Genomic DNA, 14,151 nt, shown 5'->3' on the forward strand with positions numbered 1-14,151 from the left:
ATAACCTGACAGAATATTGTGTATGAATTTTTATTAATGATTAGCCGGTGAAAAAGAAGAACAATTATGTGAGCCTAGAATTGATACAGTCATAGTCATTTACACAACAATGAGCAGAAGAAAGCGTGAAGAGCCTTAAGGCTACTACTGCCTTTTGATGGATTCGATGAAGTGTGGAATGAAAATCTATTGGATCGGCTGGACTCCAACAACATTAGTCCCGTTAAGCGTCTTTTCGGGGTTGACTTCCGCCATCTTGAGTCGCTGCTGGCGCCTAACAGCCCGTGTGCGGATGGAAAAGAGACCGTACCAGGCGACGCGTTCAACGACCGGTCGCACGAAACTCAGTGCCACGTTGTAAAAGCCGATCTAAAATAATTCCCAACCAGTAAAAGATTAGATATACACAATAAAAATAAATCAAAGCTGATAAGAAAAAACACGTTATACCTGAATCTTGTGAACCCAGTAACCGGGAGAAGATACTTCAAGCCCAAGTGTGTTCATGTGACCCCGGACAAACTGGGTAGGACTGGGTACGGTCAGACTGGACTTGAATTTGCTCATGTTTGTGGCCACAAAGCTGGGCAGCACGCATTGCACCGTCACACCAAAATGTTGAGTTTCCAGTGACAGATCACGACTGAATTTCTCGACGAATGCCTGAAAATCCAACAAAACCGCCAGTATGAAAGACCCGCCGGGCATCGAATTAAGACTGCGTGACGTAATTGGTTACAAAAGCAACCCACAACATTTTTTTTTTCGTTGTTGATTTCAGTCTTCATTCGGTGCCTGAAGCTATTTTGTCCAAACACGCCTATAATTTTCAAGGTTTTTCGCAAAATCCTACCAGTTGCTGCGTGTATACTTCCAGCAGTTAAAACATGATAAGTGACTGGAAAATATGATTTTTCAAATAAACAATAAAATATCACATTTTCAAGGTCCTGAGTCACACCTTTGTAAAGAACTAAATATAGTCTCGCAAATGATGGCCAGGAAAAATGCAGAACTGTTTTAGATTTTCATTTCATTTTCCTCTTTTTGTAATTAAACTTGTCGAATATTTATCCCTATTGTTATCTGTATAAAGCCGAAGGCCATCACCCGAATATAGACCTAAAGAAAGGCCCGACTACCTTATTAAAATGCTGTACCACCATCAACAGATTATTCCTACAAAGGGTGATTATCTGATTTGCTACTATCTAACATCCTCATTTACCCCGAATTCGACTTCCCCATAGATTCCCATGATGTAAAGATATTCTATGAGGGTCAATAGGTTAATGTTCTCCATAGTGGCACAGGGCCAAACGTGATACTTTCCCAACTCCCTTTACCTTGGTGCTGGAGTACATGGAGAGTAGCGGGGACGGTAGAACAGCAGATGCGGATGAGACGTTGAGGATAAGGCCTTTACGCTTCTCGGCCATTTTGGGCAACAAGAGGAGCGTCATGCCAGTGACCGACAGAATATTGCAGTGCATCAATCTTGTGCAAAAGGCTCCCGCATCGGGGAGATAGCAGAGGAATTCCGGATAATTATAGGACATGCCGACATTGTTGACCAATACGCCAATATCCAAGTCTTGCAGTTGTGCACCGATGCGGTCGTAGATCTCCCGTCCGCTGGTGAAGTCCACGTCTATAACGCGAGTCTTGACTCCGTATTGGGTTTCTGCAGAGGCAAGTCAACGCATACCAATTAGTTGTGTATAGCGGAGACAACGACCAAGAAAGGTAAACGAACGAAGCGAATTAGGACCGTAACGCACTCGGGGCAACACACTCGTCTTTTAGTTTATTGACCGTACTTCTCACACTCGTATAGAAAGAGAGAGAGCGAAGCAGTCAAGCAAAAACTTCGTTGTCTTTCCAAAATAGCCTCATATGTGTTCCAGGTTCTCGAGGAGAACCCATTGGGTCATTGCCCTTTGGGCCTGGGTTGAAATGACCTGCTATTCCAACTCTTAAGTCGGGGGCTTCCTGACTATTTTCTCCTCGACTACTTCAGAATTTCTCCCCTCCGATTGTTTTAAATTAAAAGAGAAAAGGGGGGAGAAAGAGAGCCAGCGGGGATCTAGACTTACCAATCTCACGTGCAACATTTTGGAGCTTGAAGAGCGACCGGCTGACAAGTACAACATTCAAACCTTGTCTGGCAAACTGGAAAAATAAAAATATTCCAATGTCCTTATTATTTGACAATTTATTCTTTGAATTAATAAAATACGGAAAATTACCTCTTCGGCGTATGCTCGTCCAATTCCATCAGTAGCCCCGGTGATGACTAAAAAAATAAAGAAAAATTCAAAATGTTACCTGACTGGGTTTGTTACAACTTAATAAACTGGTCGTTCGTTTAATGACAAGTTTGGTATTAAAGTATCTTTGGTCGGCGTAATGTAGGTCAGAAATGTAGGTAAACAGGTTGGGGGGAAAACATTTTTTAGTTAGGACGGTGGCCTGAATCTTCCTTCTTTCGTAACCGTGGCGAAAAATGAGGAACAGTTCAGTCAGGCACTTTTACCTGGATATCATGGAAAGAAGCCAAGATGCCTTTTTGGGGTTTTTTTTAGTGGGATACACAAGAGGAAGTAGAGGGGTTTTAAAAAAGTACAGTTGTGACCCATAGACTGGTGTGCAACTATGAGGTAAGAGAAAATGTAAGGGTCGAGGGCAATGAACTCACCAGCCCACGAGCCTAGTTTCTTGACGTCGATGGAACGGCCTAATGCATTTCCCAAGTAGCACGTGTATAGCAAGTTGAACAAGGCACTGACGATGCTCCAGAGTAAATAAATGCAAAAGAGAAAACCAATCACTTCCAAAGCACTCATTTTTCTTTGGCTTTCACAACCGTAATATCAGCCGGTGCAGCAAAAATGTCAAACGTCAGATGCCCAACTGTCAAAAAACGAGAAATTATAGTTTTTCACTTTGCAAAAACGTCAAACTGGCATTCGAAATCAGAGCTCAACAATCTAGGAAATATCCAAATAATTCTCGACACTGCCAATAATTGTTTTAATATGGACGTATCAATAAGACTCGGAAGCCTCCATCGTCAACTTTTGACTGTATTGAGGAACAACAACTGGCTGGATTATACAGAACGAAAAGTATCCCTGGCGTCAAGTGTAGACGAAGCAGTAAATCGTGCCAGGAAAACGCCCACAAGTTGGGCGTCTGTTGGCAATTTCTACAGATAGTATCTCTATCAAAATAACATCAGGTACGCATACAAATCAAATTGTGATTCCGACTAAATAAATAAATGTGAAGTCAAAACTGTTTTTTCTTTCAGGAAAGTGGAGTTCGGTCACTGACATTTCGGGATAAAAAAGCCATGGTATATTTGTTCTGTTTAGCAACAACTTTTTAAACCGACAAGGTAAAAAGAGAGATGCAAAAATCTTCACATTTTGCCGCATTCTGCACGACTGCTCGTGAAATCGATTGCAAAACTTTATCGTATGAGAAAAAGCTGTCCTTCTCCTATGACCACCTTATGACGGTTTTCTTTTATTGGCCAAGAATTTAACCATCACATTTCTACATTATTAGAGGTGGGAAACTTTTATTGAAAGTGTTTTACAACAGTCATCGTTGCACATGAGTTGTCGTTCATTTTTACAGAAATGGGACACTTCGTGTGATAATCGTCTACCTCAAACATGCATGTCTTATGACGTGAATATCTTTTAAAGTTAATAAATCCCAAAACAAAACAAAAAACAGGCCATAACTAATAAAAATAATAAAATGTTGGATATTTGTTTGTAATACAAGGTCCCTTTGAGACAGAGTTAGCAAGTCTTTGGTTGGCTCAAACTCTTGGAATAATGACGAGCCAAAAAGAAGACAAAACAGTCATTAACTTTTTTTTTGTTCTTAATCTTACTGCAAAATAAATCTAAGAAATCATTAACTCATAGTCGGTGGATTACGCGATCACACCACACGCATTGATCGATCCTCCGAGGACTTGGCCGAGCCAGTCAATCATGCCATTGGCCAATATCCTTTCTCTTCTTTGTAACGATCTCAATGACAAAGGACCAAATCTAATGAGCTATCATTAGAAATATACAACAAATCGATGTGTTATTTATTAATACGTATGCCGTTTAAATATTCAGTAGCCAGATGTTGCAGAAATATTATTATCATATGGCTATTTTATAATCCCCGTCATAAACAATGGATAGCCACCGTCAGATGACCGGATTCGAAATGGTAAAGCTATTGACAGGAAATGCGTCGTTACAGTACAGCAATCGAGCAGTCGACCAGAATTTCCCTTTGATGTCGATAAAGACCTTGATGCTATGTGCTCGGAAGTCAAACCCGTTCTCATGGCGAGACGTTGACTGACGCAGTGTTCTTGAAATAGTCAAATGTGCGGCCGTGTATAATAAAAATACCTTGTATTGAATTAAGCGGAATCAAGGCGTTTTCAGTTTTATGTAAAAGGGTATTCATTTCACAATGCGTGGCATTTTTTGAGCTCGCATTAGCGGAAGAACGACAACTAAATTAGCGAAATTGAAAATTCAATGGGTGTTTATTATTTACAAGGAATTCCGTAAAGCGTTAAATTGAATTGGATGGATGGGCTGTGCCGTTTGATTGATTAATCATTTGCGTCTTTGGCATGTACCATACCCAAAACTTCAACAACATATATGTTCACAAACAGGTTTCCTCTTTTCTTTCTTTCTTTTTTCATATGTAAGCATCTAATATACTGAAGCATGATACAAAAAGTCAGGTGCAAGGTCAGGTGGTACAGAAGTTATTATAGCCTAATGCATGTTGGCATCCTCGAATGTTGATGATGAATTCCGTGAAAGCCTAATTCTAGCAATCTTCTAAGTTACCAGAGCCGCCTTCGTCCAATTGTCACGTAACAGCAATTAGCCTGCCTTTGAGCAAAAGAAGGTTTGTTAGCCTATGGCAGAACTTTTTTTTTTTCAAATAATACAAGTGCGCATTTATAGGCCTTTGGGTAGAAATTCAATCAACAAAAGCCGGCGTTAATCTATAGGTACCCAACCAACCATTTTGTAAAATTAAGAACGCGTCGTTAAGCTCAGTATATAAACCTTTCAAACCCAATGGTAATGCCTTGCGTGGAATAGCGCTTTCTTCTTGGCCAACAACTCTGAATTCGTCGAGTTTCCATTTTGTTGATCATGTTTTTGTTATGCGATGATTTTTTTAACGAATTGCGACTGAATTTCCGTCTCTGCCCTGAAACGCAATAAGTAGACGATCCTACGTTATAGCATTTATAGCATCATTTTTTCAAGGGTAAGCAGCAATAATGAATAGCCACACCATGAAGAAGAGAATAAATTCGAAGCAAGCAAAGGGTATTAGATTTTGTAATCGCGGTTAACCGCTGATCTTCACCATAGAGAAAACAAGTAAACAACCAGCGCGGTAGCGATTGTGCTGTATATTCGGTACGCAACAGTGCAGCTGTTGAATCTGAGAACTCTAATTCGGAAGGATAAAAATTTTCTCTTCAATGTAAAAGCAGCGCTATTAAAGGGTTTTGCAAACAAAAATCCCCCCGGATTTCCCAGACGTCTATTGTTTAGAACTCTTCGTTTAGAATATCTAGTACGTTCGGTCTCCACTTTCTTGTTACGGAAGTTTTCTTTTCAGCGTCTTGGTAGAACGAATCTATTTTGAAACAGTGCAAAATAATAAAGGAATTTCTTAAGAGCAATTAAGAAAGTGATTTTGAAAGAAATTTCTTAAGTGCACTTAAGAAATTCTTTTCAAAATCACTTTACTATATCATTTGAGCGTCTGAAGGTGTCACAATGCGTATTAATCATATCGAGTTTCAATTTTTAAAAATTCGGTCCAAGTCATTTTTGCCGTATTGTTTCGACCAAAAAACTCACCAATGCTCTTTGCTGAGTCTCTATATTCCTTGAAATAATAATTACATGTTTTGTTTTGAAATTTAAAAGGCCAAGGTGAAGTGTACTATCAACTAAAGGATGTATGGTTGTAAACAAAGAAACACGCAAAGATGCGCACAGTAAATTATGGTGCGTCCTTGTTCCATTCACCATACACATAATATTACGCCGTGGCCGTGGAGTTTGTTTCTATGCAAAAAAGAATATAAATTTTTTTATTTCTTTTTAGACTGAAAATATTTTTCTTATAGACTGCTACATATGTGACGATTCGTTTTACTTAAAAAGAAAAAAAATGAGAATGTTGATGAGGTACACCGCGGCAGTAGTCTCGTGGTCGTTTCTCCACGTGATCACGCACTTTAACAGGTTTATCGGAACTCGGAAGGTCATGAACACGTTCAACCGGTTTTCATACAAACAACAATTCAACACCCGAACGTCCTATCATATCTCAACTATAACCAAAGGGAAAATCTTGCTTTTGTAAACAAACAATAGCTACTCTTAATGAATTAATCGAAATACTATTGTGAAACTGAAATTTTAAAAGTATTTACCATTATTTTGGTAGGTTGATGGAGCCTAGTCCCAGTTTTTTTAAAAGAAAAGTTTCAAAATAAATATGCAAATCAAGCTGGCTTTCAGGCCGTTCAAGAAAAATGTTTCGTACCAAAGATGGCAATCATAGTGCACGAAGCACGAAGTGTGCTACAACACCTGCTGGCCAGTTGCCTAAGGCTTCCTCTTTTAGTGCGGTTTTTTTTCTTTTTTGCTGTCTCGCTGCCAAGTATTTTTCTTTTTATTAATTTCCAAGCGTGTCCTATTTAAAGGTTAGAAGCGTGCACATCTCTGCACAGTGACTCGGGACTTTTGGGATAAGATATTGTATGCAATGCGACGTTTCGAAAATGCTGAAAGACTGTTGGTAAACTTTCTAAGTAAGTAAGGTTTTATTGTAAAATGTGGAAAATCAAATAATTCTTTTTTCTACTTTTTCCAACAGACTCTTTTATGTTTCATTGACAATATAAAAGAGCATTAGATAGAGAAAGGGGAATACCCTAAATTGTGCAGTAACTTTTGCATTTAAGATAATTTGCATTTGGTTATTATTAGGAAGTTTATTTCGAATTACAGTGATTTTACTAACGATGTGAGAACGCATAAGCAAACTTCATTAAAAAGAAATGTCTATCGGTGAGTCTAGCAGATACAAACTTTGACCGCTTTGGCAATTTTTGATTTTTTGGCGGATGTTGAAAATGGACTCCCGGATTTTAAAAGAAAAGAATTGATCTACGAACGACTTAATCTTCGGTTTTACTTCAAATGTAAAGAAGGCGCGCAATAAGCTACAGCGTACTTGTTTTAGTTGTTTTTTATTTGGCCAAGTCTGAAAAATCAATGGCGACATGCAGAATTCTGTATTTTTTAGTCAACGAAAATTAAAATTTTCCACGTCGAAAGAAAAAGAGCATTCTTCTATGGCGAACGTTAGATGGCGAAAGTAGTTGTTGTTGTGGGAGAACTTTTTATTTTTTTTATTTTTTGACATGTGCCTCTACCGGGACGTGCACACTGCACAGATATCACAGATATCGTTTAGCGGTTCAAGGTTTCGGTCAAGTCTCTTGGGGGGTAAGACGCATATCGCCACACGGAACAACGTGAATCATCCCTTGATCACACCTCCGAAGTCAATCAATCAGTAGTAACCTTCAGATTTCTACCACAAGCGACGTAATGCAATCTGTAAGTCAATTTTTTAGGCTGTCAAGTCTGTTACTAGGTAATCAACTTAGAATGCAACCAAATGCGCAGTAGGAGATAGAGGTATGTAGTATCAGTCAAAGGCAACACGTAGACGTTTACCCAGTCGGGTGAGTTTGAAAAACTACAGATAATGTATCGTATTATGTGTAATTGTGTAGTGTGTACGGTTAATGCCTTATTATTGTCATATTTTTATGGTAACATTTTTAATTCACGTAAAATCAATTCCTCGTATTTCCGCTGCATTGTTGGGAATTCCTACTCGATGAAGCCGGAATAATAACAAAATATTAGCCCTGGAAATATTGTTTTACGCGTGAATCGAGTTACACGGTAACTAGTAAGTCTTGACATTTCTGCGTCGACTTGAGGAGGGTTCAGCCATGTTTTCGTGGGGAATGAGGGTAAAGCCTGGAGGGATAAGAAACTCTAAAACTGGAAAGATCTAGTATATACTGGTTTATTCTTGTGTTAAAACCTTTTTGTTTTTCTTTCTTCCGTTTCCTCCCGCTTCTGCTCCTCAGGGGAAAGAAACCTTACACGTCGCCATCATCGGCCAGAGTCTCTTCGCCGTCGAAGTTTACAAAGCCGTCAAATCTAATGGACATCGCATTGTCGGAGTCTTTACTATTCCTGACCAAGGAAGCAAAGAGGATCCGCTTGGTAATACATTTAGTTGATTACATAGAGTAAATTTACGAAATTTACAATATTTAATGGTATTGATTCGGATAAAAACCGCAGTTTTTCTTTTTCTAAAAGAAAAATCATTTGAAATTAAAGGAAAACATTAAAAAGCTAAATTTCCACACTGAATTCAAACAAATTTTCTAAACAAAAATTTTAGCTTTGAAAATCGAATTACTCTTTGTGAAATGCACGTATTATATATCCTCGATAGTATAGTGGTGAGTATCCCCGCCTGTCACGCGGGAGACCGGGGTTCAATTCCCCGTCGGGGAGGATTTCTTTTTTTCGTGTTATTTTTATTTTTTTATCAGTTTATTATTTAGGGGTGCATCTCACAGTGACGGAATCGCACTAGTAAAGGTGGCCATAAATAACAGCTTTTTTTTTTTTGCTCATAAATATATAGTGTTGAAAGTAAAGTGTTTCATTAGTAAAATATATCACTAATAATTTCATTGTTTAGTAACTCGAAACAGTACCCATTAATAACTAGTTCTTTAAGTAAAATGTCTCATAAGAACGAAGTTCTTGTGGTTCTTGTATCATAAGAACTTCGTTGCATTGATAAATTGTCTCACTAGTATTTCTGTTCACAAGTAACATCAGGTTAGGTTAGGTTAGGTTAGGTTAGGTTAGGTTAGGTTAGGTTTGGTTAGGTTAGGTTAGGTTATAAAATTGGTAATTCCCGAATCACAATCACGGCGAAGCCGTGAACATCATATTATTATCATCCACGGCGAAGCCGTGAACGTAAAGTTATTATCAATCACGGCGAAGCCGTGAACATAATTTTATTATTATCCACGGCGAAGCCGTGAAATTTACATTCGGGATCATCACGGCGAAGCCGTGAATATCATACTGGATCATAGGGGGTGTTACTGTTGATGCCTGTTACTAACGAGACGTTGTCGTTATACTACAAAATACTACTGCATCACTTTCCCTTTTCACACGAAATTTTGAAAAAGAATTATGAAACAATTTACTATTGACCATTTGTTGGTATGAAATAAATAAATTATTTAGAAAATTTTGATTTTCTAGGCGAACGGTATTATTTGAGATACGTTTTACTAGTGATGCACTGTAGCCATTTTCAATTTTACTAGTGATACAAATTACTATAGTACGATACTTAAGCGCCTTTTTACTACTGCGATTCCGTCATAGTGCTACGCACCGTTATTTAGAAGTGCATGTTATAACGATTTCTTAAATTGCAACTTTTTATTCTTGCAAAGTCAGCAGTTATTTTGATATTTACAAACATTTCTGTTTTTCACTTTTTTTACTAGCAACAACTGCTAGTCAAGATGGCGTGCCTGTTTTTAAGTTCAAGGCTTGGAGACAAAAAGGTCAAATCATTCCGGAGGTGCTGGAGCAATACAAATCAGTTGGGGCCAATCTCAACGTTCTTCCGTTTTGCTCACAATTCATTCCAATGGAAGTAATTGACTTTCCGCAGCATAAGAGTATTGTTTATCATCCGTCTATCCTTCCCCGTCACCGTGGCGCTAACGCAATCGCTTGGTATGGATTCCACTTAATTACTAAAATTTCAATCCATTTAATAATTTTTAATCTAAAATATTATTCTATGTCTTTCATAGGACTCTGATCGAAGGAGATGCTAAAGCTGGGTTATCTATTTTCTGGGCCGACGATGTAAGTTAATGGAAATCAGTGGTTAATCGAAGTTACGCACCGCTTTATTTATGTTTCATTCTTTAAGGGACTTGACACGGGACCAGTGCTGCTGCAAAGAGAATGTGATGTTCTCGAAGACGATACCCTGGATTCTTTGTATAAAAGATTCATGTATCCTGAAGGAATCAAAGCCACGGTAAACTTAAAATTCCATTTTTAAAAAGAGGTCGACGAACTAGATCGTATATAGACCATTGACCTTGTCTGAAATTTGACTTTTTCTTGAAGGCTACATATAGGTCAGTTTTTTTTTACCTGTACATTTCTTAGTTCTATCTTTATTTTTTCAAAGTCAAATCTCTTAGATTGTGGTACAGCCCACAAAATGTGTTCACGTTCAAAAATGAGGTCCCGTGAGAGGAAACCTTGAAACCTCCTCTTTGGGCGTTTACGAGAAATGAGGTTAATAAGTTTTCAAAAAGGTCCTTTCAATAGTTTTGCAGCGAAATCTTATTTTTAATGACCATACAGATAAGACAACCAAATTTAAGAAAAAATAAAATAAACCTGACCTCACATCATAACATTTTTTTCAAGATAATCACAAATGATTCTTCCTCCCCCCTCGCAAAAAAGTAACAGCTGTGTTGTTGAGTTTACTCTTTAGTGATTTTAAAATTTAGAAGCCATATCGCTGATATTGTGATACTGACTATCAATAATCTGTCGACAGGTGGATGCCGTAGAACTCATTGCCATGGGAACTGCTCCCGTCCTTGTGCAACCACTAGAAGGAGCCACTTATGATCCCGCGCTCAACAAAAAAGATCTTCAACAGGTAATATTCTAATGATTCTGAATTTGACCTCTTTGATGTTAATTCGAAAGAATCAATCTAAGAAGTCGAGTACGGTAAACTTTATCGGCAATTTTCAATTAGAATTGGTTTGTTATTGTTACTATTTTGTTTAGGTCAAATTTACTTTAAGTGGCCAACAATTGCACAATTTTATCCGTGGCTTGGATAGTTCACCTGGCGCTTGGACTTGCGTATCATTGGAAGAGCCTAATGAATCAACCGTCTGGCAAGAAATCCGGCTTTACGGTTCCCAACTTTTTAAGGAAGCTTCCGTGCCTTCCGGACGACCGATTTATTTCCAAGGAAACGACAAAGCTGGCATACAGTGGGATAATGGAGTGCTTATTCCAGGCCAAGATGGCAAATGGGTAAGAGTTTGTCTATATTGAGATTCAGATTACGTTTGTCTTCAATTTCGGTTTCCTCCAGGTCAATGTGCAACGCATTAGCGTCGAAGGTAAAGTTATGAAGGCGGCCAATTATGGCCAACAAGCGGACAGTTCCGCTTCGGCTGCTGTCGAACTGACGGAAGACGAAAAGGCCAAACAAGAGGTCATTCGTCAAGTGTGGAAGAGCATTTTGAGTGCTGACGTTAGCGACGACACTGATTTTTTCGGTGCCGGAGCAGGTTCGATGGATGTTGTACGACTGGTGGAAGAGCTCAAAGACAAAATTGGCGTCACCTTGGAAAATGAGGACGTATTTATGGCCACTAAATTCAGTGAGCTTATCCAGTGCGTTATCTCTAAGCTACGAGGAGACGGGTCTGATGGATCCGGAAAAATTGAATACGATCCCGTCATTTTGACAGTTAATAACAGGGAAATTCGCTTTCCTCACCAACAATTTATCAACGGAAAATTCATGGATGCCGCCAGTGGGAAAACTACGGCCATCATAAACCCAAACGACGAGTCCGTCATTTGTCATGTAATAATAATCAATTACTTTTTTAAATTCAAGGTGTTACCAGCTGCTTATGTTTTTATTCTTACGTTTCAGGTGTCTAGTGGCGGAGTTGAGGATGTACAGAAAGCTGTGGAAGCTGCCCGATTAGCTTTTGAGGAAGGTGAATGGGGAAAAATGAACGCCCGAGATCGCGGACGTCTTCTTTTCAAGTAAAACATTCCAACGATAGACAATTAAGTTTTTAATCTCAATTCAAATCTCAATAAAATTTTTTTTCCAAAAATTTCAGATTGGCTGACTTAATGGAAGAACACAAAGAAGAGTTGGCCACTATCGAATCAATTGATTCGGGTGCCGTGTACACGTTAGCGCTTAAAACTCATGTCGGCATGTCTATCGATACTTGGCGCTACTTTGCAGGTAAGAACGAACATGAAAATGTAATTTTCTATATTTAGAAACTGTCATTAATTTGCTTTGATAAGGTTGGGCTGACAAGATTCATGGTTCCACAATCCCAGTGAACAATGCGCGACCAAACAAGAATTTCACCTTTACCAGACGAGAACCTGTTGGGTTTGTTGCATAATTTAGAATTTTCCGACTAGCTACTATAGACTTACCAATAATATCCTTACTTTTTTTAAAACATAGTGTCTGCGGCTTAGTTACACCTTGGAAGTAAGTTTTATTTTATTAATACATCACATATTTTATCCAAATAATCATTGAATTTCTTAAATAATATTTAGTTATCCCCTGATGATGCTTTCGTGGAAAATGGCAGCTTGCTTAGCAGCGGGAAATACAGTGGTTCATAAGCCGGCTGAAGTTTGTCCCTTAACAGCTTTGAAGTTCGCTGAATTGGCTGCTAGAGCTGGAATCCCTCCCGGTGTCATCAATATCGTCACAGGAAAAGGTACGATTTGATTTCAAAACAATTTCTTGGCAGCATAAAAATTTATGTTTTTCCACTTTCAGGAAGTATTATCGGACAAGCATTGGCTGAACATCCGGTGGTAAGGAAACTGGGTTTCACTGGAAGCACAGAAACGGGCAAAATTGTCATGCGTGCCTGTGCCGATTCCAATTTGAAAAAGACTTCATTAGAACTCGGAGGTAAATCTCCGTTCATCATTTTCTCCGACTGCGACATCGATCGAGCTGTCCGCTTGGTAAATTGACTAAAATTCAGAAAAATTCAGAATAACTAAACAATAAATTTTTTTTTTTTTCCTGCCAGGGTATGAGTAGCGTGTTTTTCAACAAGGGTGAAAATTGCATCGCTGCCGGTCGTTTGTTTGTGGAGAGAAGCATTCACGACGAATTTGTAAAACGAGTGCTGGTTGAAATCAACAAAATGGTTTGTAGCTGATAAAGTACAAAAAATGTATACAAAAACTAAATCGAGATTTGTGGTAATTGATAGTCTATCGGCGATCCATTGGACCGTGGAACGCAACACGGTCCTCAGAATCACAAAGCGCATTTGGATAAGCTGGTGGAATATTGCGACACTGGTGTGAAAGAAGGAGCGACATTAGTCACTGGAGGCAAACGGGCCGACAGACCGGGCTTCTTCTTTCTCCCGACCGTGTTTACTGATGTGCAAGATCATATGTATATCGCCAAAGAGGAGTCATTTGGACCAGTCATGATCGTTTCTCCATTCGAAAATGGGTATGTAGGAGCCTATTATTCCCATCAATGTTTTCACGTTAATCTGTTTTGTTAATGTTGTTCCAGGGATGTGGATGGTGTTTTGCGTCGTGCCAACGCATCCGAATACGGTTTAGCATCCGGTGTAATCACCCGAGACCTGAGTAAAGCTCTATACGTCACGGAAAAGCTGCAGGCAGGTACCGTGTTCGTCAATACTTATAACAAAACAGACGTGGCAGCTCCATTTGGCGGTTTCAAACAATCTGGATTCGGAAAAGATTTGGGTATGTAAACATATGGTTAGGTCGAATTCGTATCGAGTCAATAATGTTGTTTGCTCTCTATACCTTACAGGTGAAGAAGCGCTGAACGAATACCTAAAGACCAAGTGTGTGACTATTGAATATTGATAGTTTCCATGATATTCTACCCCATTATTATTATCTAGCGTAGTCCCTCTAGTAGCTTGTGCAAATTAATGCCCCATCCCATATAGCTGTGCAATTGGTAATTCATATCTATCCAACAGTTCAATAAATGGAGTTTGGTTAAATTCGGATAAAGCGTGGGTAGATTTCTTATGCGGATGACAAGGGATCTCAAGGATATATGCTATATGCATGATGCGGACGGCTCTATATAACTGTCTACTATTGA

General features: G+C 38.8%; 2 protein-coding genes and 1 non-coding gene across 3 annotated transcripts; 2 read left to right on the forward strand and 1 right to left on the reverse strand.

Annotated features, from left to right (window-relative positions):
- Positions 1-14: 14 nt before the first annotated feature.
- LOC124313117 (very-long-chain 3-oxoacyl-CoA reductase-B-like) lies at positions 15-3,108 on the reverse strand. The gene is made up of 6 exons (XM_046777858.1): positions 2,699-3,108; positions 2,250-2,296; positions 2,097-2,172; positions 1,347-1,684; positions 451-663; positions 15-369 (listed from the first exon to the last, which is right to left on the reverse strand). Exons 1-6 carry the CDS (start codon positions 2,844-2,846, stop codon positions 187-189), a joined length of 1,005 nt encoding a protein of 334 aa, XP_046633814.1. The 5' UTR covers positions 2,847-3,108; the 3' UTR covers positions 15-186.
- A 4,423-nt stretch (positions 3,109-7,531) lies between these two features.
- On the forward strand, positions 7,532-14,047 carry LOC124320543 (cytosolic 10-formyltetrahydrofolate dehydrogenase-like). The gene is made up of 18 exons (XM_046783405.1): positions 7,532-7,703; positions 8,249-8,387; positions 9,713-9,947; positions 10,028-10,082; positions 10,150-10,260; positions 10,798-10,902; positions 11,037-11,291; positions 11,353-11,853; positions 11,926-12,041; positions 12,122-12,252; positions 12,318-12,408; positions 12,487-12,513; positions 12,585-12,751; positions 12,814-13,007; positions 13,076-13,195; positions 13,262-13,512; positions 13,579-13,778; positions 13,849-14,047. Exons 1-18 carry the CDS (start codon positions 7,695-7,697, stop codon positions 13,902-13,904), a joined length of 2,763 nt encoding a protein of 920 aa, XP_046639361.1. The 5' UTR covers positions 7,532-7,694; the 3' UTR covers positions 13,905-14,047.
- On the forward strand, positions 8,616-8,687 carry Trnad-guc. Its single transcript has one exon. It is a non-coding gene; the product is annotated as a tRNA-Asp (tRNA).
- Positions 14,048-14,151: the final 104 nt, after the last annotated feature.

The sequence above is a fragment of the Daphnia pulicaria genome, chromosome 1 (genome assembly GCF_021234035.1).
Source record: "Daphnia pulicaria isolate SC F1-1A chromosome 1, SC_F0-13Bv2, whole genome shotgun sequence".
In the NCBI taxonomy this organism is placed as follows: domain Eukaryota; kingdom Metazoa; phylum Arthropoda; class Branchiopoda; order Diplostraca; family Daphniidae; genus Daphnia; species Daphnia pulicaria.

What these genes read in the sequence shown, in the direction of transcription:
- LOC124320543 (XM_046783405.1), top strand. An exon ending in ACGAGTCCGTCATTTGTCAT is followed by an intron (nt 11,854 to 11,925) that starts GTAATAATAATC and finishes CTTACGTTTCAG; the next exon opens with GTGTCTAGTGGCGGAGTTGA. An exon ending in GGCTTAGTTACACCTTGGAA is followed by an intron (nt 12,514 to 12,584) that starts GTAAGTTTTATT and finishes AATAATATTTAG; the next exon opens with TTATCCCCTGATGATGCTTT.
- LOC124313117 (XM_046777858.1), bottom strand. Translation starts at nt 2,846, where the DNA reads ATGAGTGCTTTGGAAGTGATTGGTTTTCTCTTTTGCATTTATTTACTC. An exon ending in GAAACTAGGCTCGTGGGCTG is followed by an intron (nt 2,297 to 2,698) that starts GTGAGTTCATTG and finishes TTATTTTTTTAG; the next exon opens with TCATCACCGGGGCTACTGAT. An exon ending in GACGAGCATACGCCGAAGAG is followed by an intron (nt 2,173 to 2,249) that starts GTAATTTTCCGT and finishes TTATTTTTCCAG; the next exon opens with TTTGCCAGACAAGGTTTGAA.